Genomic DNA, 6116 nt, shown 5'->3' with positions numbered 1-6116 from the left:
TTGATTTAATTATGAGGTCATTGTCTTTATAGGAGAAACTATTAGAAAAAAATAAATAAAAAATAAAATTAAAACATTAACTCTCCTGCTCAGATGCATTTGTACATGTACATCTAAGAATACATATTCTCAAATGCACATGCATAAACAAGAAAGGGAAACATATTTAATATTTGAAAAGTTGCCTCAGTTTCCTGAATTACTTGTACTATATATACTAACATGCTCTGGCTGATCTTCATCATTATTTGTGTCCTCTTCTTCTTCCTCTTCCTCTTCCTCATTATCGTCGTCTTCTTCTGCACTCTCTTCAATGTCGTTACCATTGTCCTCTGCATCCTCTATGTGCTCCTCAGTGTTCCCGTCGTCATCTTCGTTATCGTCTGAATCTTCCTCTTCGTCTTCATTCTCGCTGTTCTCGAACTCTTCTTCCTCCACATCATCTCCCTCCTCGTCGGACTCCTCAAAAATGTTTGCCTCCTCCCCAGCACCCTCGCCCTCTGCTTCCTCCTCTTCCTCATCAAATTCCTCCTCGTCGCCATCTCCCTCCTCCTCCTCCTCCTCCACTTCCTCTTCTACGTCATCACTACTGTCCTCATCAGATCCGCCTGCCATGGGGCCCAGGAGATTGTCTCTTCTCAAGTCTGCATGCATAATGACTGAAAGAAAAAAAATGGCGTTTTTAACAATGCCACTGCAAGAGTAATGGATCAAAAGGAAAACAAAGAGACGAGAAAGAACACAATAACTTCTCAAAACAAGATCATCTTTATACATGATATGCCATCCACTCATCAAAAGAACATACATCTGTCCAAAAACACCATCAATACAACTGAGAAAATAAGTGAAACTAACAATCAAAATAAAGTTATTATGTTGGACAAAATACATCTGCATACAACCCAAGATGCTTTACAGACAAGAATAAATGCATTTGATGAAATATATCTACTTTTCATGTACAGGCAATATTAATAAACTGTAACAAAGCTAAATAAGCTGTAACAAATATCAGGTCTTACTAACCATCACCTTTTGGAAGAGGGAAAATGAACTGGACATGAAACAGACAAACAAACCAGCATCAACTGTCGCCAAAACGTCTGAATCAATGTGCTAGCAATCTTGTAAGTAGAACCAACCTATTATGCTCCCATACTAAACGATATAACACCATTTGAGGATCCATTATGAAATCCTTATTCCCTTCTCTCTAACCACAAGATCTCGGCAGGAAAACATTCCGCAACTGTGTTATATGGAGCACCAAAAATCAACATAAAACTGACTAATGGGAAAGGGTGAAGGTAAAGTGTTGTGGATATAGCAAGCAAATGAGGTCTGTCATCTTAGGGACCTCGAGTACCAGTGCCAGTTCTGTCATCCCTGCCAGAGTGTCATAGTGTTTTCCGCCTAAAATCAAAAAGTGTGAGAAGAAGAAACAACAGGTCTAATGCACAAGGCAATTAAATATCACTACCTCTCCCTCAACAATATGGACATCTGAAACCACTACTTCAGTAAATGATATTCATTGTGTTCCTTGATTGTCCTAAGACTTCTGGCTAGCAGTCAACCTGTCAACTCGATCAAAGTGACTTTTTGCATGTCGAGGGCCAACTTCAGTCCCCTATCTTATCCCTCCAAAGCAATACTTACTCAAATCTAATCTAATGTATCTAGTTTTTAACCACACGCATGGCAGCTTGCATTCCTGCAGCCACCCACCCCACCCCTGTCAAGTTTTCAGTTTTGATGTCTGATTGTAAATAAATGCTTATTAATGAAACTATACTGTAGAATAAATAAAAACATATGAGATTCCTCAATTATCTTTACAGTCAATATTTTCCTTTCATACCCATAGCGCTTCTGGTCTGTCACGCCGCAAGAGCAAATTTTCCCTCTTTTCGTCTTTTGTGTTTTTGAGACTTAAAGGTATAGCTATAATTCTATAAATTCTTCAAATTTATCTGCTGTGAATCAATTTCATATCCCATTCCCCTTAATGTCCATATAATCCCCTTGACATAATCACACAAAAAATATAGAATCAAAGGCTTTCACAGTGTCAAAGAAGAAGAGGAAAAAATACTAACGTGGACACCAATGCATTCTAATCCTTTCCAAGTATGGAAACCTCCAAATATCAAATTCCTTGTGATTGGGGGGAAAATGGGGTAAGTAAAATAAAGAACTTATATGAAATCAAATACAGTAAGAAAAACAAAAAAAGGGAACAGAAATCTCATGGAAATTATGTGCACATGAGATAACTATTTGATGTAATGTTTAAAAGTCTCCTCCAGTGTCTTTCAAACTGGGGCATTTTCTAATTTCAATATCGGCAATGTTCTAAAGAATCCACAAAAAAACTTGCCGTGATCTGCAATGGAGTGACTACAGTCTGAATAAGATACACCCTGGATTTGTTCTTATTCTACGTTAGATGGACAAGGATGTTAACGAGGTCTGTCTGTCTTGAGTATAGAAGGTGAAGATTTGATGGCACTTTTTTTTTAGCTCAACGGTTAAATGAAATTTACAGAGGGAAATATAAATATAAATATCCTTCTTAGTTATCTAACTGAAAATACATTCCTATAAAATATATTTATATCATATATGTATGTATATATATATATATATATATATATATATATATATATATATATATATATATATATATATATATATATATATATATATATATATATATATATATGAGCATACAAAGTAACAAGACTGCTACAGCAGGCGTCATATATTGGAAAAGTACAAGCCAAATTCTGCCATTTCTATAATGCTTTCTTACAAAATTACAGTTGCATGTAAACAAACATCTTGTCAAAATAATGAACCTTATTTCTTTAACTTAATCAAAGAATAATTCACTTTTCTTTGAACAAACCTCATACTAATTTCTCTGAAACATAACACACAAAACCCTGTCTTGGCTTCCGCGCTCAGCAAAGGCCAACAAACCTCCGCCATATACATTTGGCAAAATAGAGCTTGGGCTGCTACCCCATTGGACACTGAATCACCATGGAGGTTGAACGGTTCAATGCTGCCAGAGCGCAAATATTGGAGGCCTGTTTGCCTTTGCTGGAGCGTACGGGGAGGTGGTCACACATTCACAGATTGTGATGAGAGATCCCGGCCTCAGCCTCATACATTGTTTCATTTGTTCTTAATTTCTTTATTTTTTAGTAATAGTAATGATAAAAAAATCCTTGTCATAAGGTGTCAAACTTATATCACTGAATTACTTTTGATGTCTAGTGTGCACTTACAGTGGTTTTAGTTAATGCAAGCCCACAAGAGTGACAATACTGGAGCCAAAAGGTGTGAAGGCATAAAATAACCCAGTAAAATTAAAGATATTTTCTACGTAAATGATATATTAAGAGTAATTTTTAAAGTGTTGCTTTATTTGACCCTAAATCCACAGAAAAGTCGGTTATCTAGTCTTCCCCTTACAAAAATCGCTCTGTTCACTACAGGACAACTTCACGTGCACATAAATTACTTAAATATTTCTCTCCTTTCCTATTCTGAACATTCACTTTCATTACTATTTGTGACAAGTATAGGTAAAGGCAACCATAATAGATTCTATAAATATTGCCGTTAAGCTCCGTCTTCCCTTGGCAAAATATATCTCTCGAACGGACAATATTCATTAAGAAATCACCGAAAATAAGAAGGAATTTGACAAAATATCTTCAATGTTTACTTTCTCGTGCTCCAGTAACCTACATAAGTCAACAGTATCCACCGCTATTTCCACTCTCTAAGGGACACACTGCCCATATCTAAGCCTCGCCATAACCATACGGGATAGTAATGAACCAAATTCATGCCATTTCGCAATAATAACACCAAAAATAACACAAATAAGGGGAGAGCTTTACCCGGTAAACACACGTGGAGTCGCGACGTGAAGGGTACTGGCGTAAAATTTTGTGTCGGGGATATTTTTAAGGCGGTTTATATAATACTTTCTGGTTGTATAATTAATGAGATTGGATTGATGAAAAATGTGGTGGTGTTGTTTCTTATATAGAATGATTGATGGGTATATTTTCTTTAAAGGTGTGAAATTACTTTTAGGCTCGTAGTGTCTGTGCGCTGAGGTGTTTGGAAAGCAATCTTATAGCATTTAAGGGAGAAATAAATGATTTGAGAAAATAATTGATACTATTCGAATTATTCATTCATGAAATATCTTAAGGTAAATTTTCCGAAAAATGCCGCGTTACTAATCACAAAAGTGTTATCTGAACCTCTACTATTCATATAATCCGCGATTCCAGCCCTATGCTCCACAATCTGGGTTTCATTGTAGGGGAGGGCATGGAGTAGATGAGGGTAAAATATGAATTCGGGGCATATTTCGTATTCAGAATCTTAACCCAATTACCTGTCTAACAGCCGTCTGGTAGCTCAGTGGACAGCGCGCCGACCTCACATCCCTGTGGTCGACAGACCGAGCCTCGTCCAAGTTCGTGGGTTTCCACTGTCGCCTGGCGGTTACTGACGTGGAAGGGCATCATGGTAAGTAAGGACCAAGCTCAGGTCAACACTCGTTGGCACTCTCTCTCACGAATCAGCACACGCTGATATAGGCGGGCTCGCTTCAGTGTGTGTAAGCCCGGCGGCGCATCTGCTCCGCAAATCTGGCTTATCCTTAACTCACCTAGTTTTGAAGTTAGCCATAATATTCTGTGATTTGCTTCTGTCTTATCACTTTCATTCTCTCTTTCTCTTTCTCTCTCTCTAATATATTGTGATTTGCCTCTCTCTGATTACTTTCTTTCTCTCTTTCTTCTCTCTCTCTCTCTCTCTCTCTCTCTCTTCTTCTCTTTCTCTCTCTCTCTCTCTCTCTCTCTCTCTCTCTCTCTCTCTCTTCTCTCTCTCTCTCTTTTCTCTCTCTCTCTCTCTCTCTCTCTCTCTCTCTCTCTCTCTCTCTCTCTCTCTCTCTCTCTCTCTCTTTCTCTTTCTCTTTCTCTCTCCTTCGCTCTCTCCTCCCCCCCCCCCTCTCTCTCTCTCTCTCTCTGTCATTACTATTGATATAGATGTAGTGATGATAATAACAACATCAATAATAATGTTATCATAATCATTATCATCATTATTATTATTAGAGTTATTATTATTATAATCATTTTTACATTAATTATTATCGTTAATGATTATCATTACTGCTATTATCATCATTATTATGGTTACTATTAATATAGATATAATCATAATAATGACAACAGCAATAATGATAATGGTAATGAGTATAATCATTATCAGTATTCGTATCTTAATATTTTCATCATGAACATAATTGCTATTATCATTACTCATATTATAATTATCATTATCATAATAATTACGGTTGTTATTGTTATTGTTATCAGGATTATTGTTATAATAATGATAATGATGATTGTAATAGTAGTAGTGATAATGATAATGATGATAATCAGGATAATGATATTCATAAAGATAGTGTCAATAATTATATCGACGATAATAATTCTAACAATAACAACAATGATAATGACTATAATGATATTGGTACTGTTGGTATTATTATATATCGTTTTTTTCTTATTATCATTATTATTTTCAATGATTTATAAACACTAACAGTAGTTATCATCATCATCGTGTTTATCATTATTATCATTATCATTATTTTTATTGTTATTCTGTTTACTACTACTATGACGACGACATCTACTACTAACACTATTATCATTCCTATTAATTCACCTTCCAGGTCACGCTACATCAAAGCCCCGTTCTGTCGAGTTGGTGTCTTGCCCTCTGTTTCTAAGACCACCGAAGGGATTGCTATGTCACTATTCATGCCATCCTGATTTGCACTACGTCCCCCTTGCCTCTTACCGTCACAGTCGCTTACTTATTTTCACATTTGTATTGATTGGTTTAGGCATATCTTCTATGCCATCATTTCCTTCTATTGAGTCGTGGTTTTACTCTCTAAATCAGCCTTTCCACTAACTTTGCCCGGCGCTTCATGTTATTTTAACGGTCAAAGTCTTTCCAGAATAAAGGCGGTAGTAGTTGAATCACGGAAAAGGCATAGTCCG

General features: G+C 36.3%; 1 protein-coding gene across 1 annotated transcript in view; it reads right to left on the bottom strand.

The window, feature by feature from the left end:
• LOC122249259 (uncharacterized) overlaps nucleotides 1-4042 on the bottom strand; it is a 9158-nt gene extending 5116 nt beyond the window's left edge. The window contains exons 1-2 of the mRNA XM_043009974.2: nucleotides 3921-4042; nucleotides 223-659 (exon numbers count right to left, since the gene is read on the bottom strand). Of these exons, the coding sequence (XP_042865908.2) occupies nucleotides 223-654 (432 nt within the window). The 5' untranslated portion in view covers nucleotides 655-659; nucleotides 3921-4042. The remainder of the gene's footprint in view (nucleotides 1-222; nucleotides 660-3920) is intronic.
• Between the last annotated feature and the right edge of the window lie 2074 nt (nucleotides 4043-6116).

This window comes from Penaeus japonicus, unplaced genomic scaffold (assembly GCF_977035675.1).
Source record: "Penaeus japonicus unplaced genomic scaffold, GWHDUDI00000001_assembly GWHDUDI00000030, whole genome shotgun sequence".
Taxonomy (NCBI): Eukaryota; Metazoa; Arthropoda; class Malacostraca; order Decapoda; family Penaeidae; genus Penaeus; species Penaeus japonicus.
Note: the sequence above shows the minus strand (reverse complement) of the source record. Positions and strands in the feature narration are given on the sequence as shown.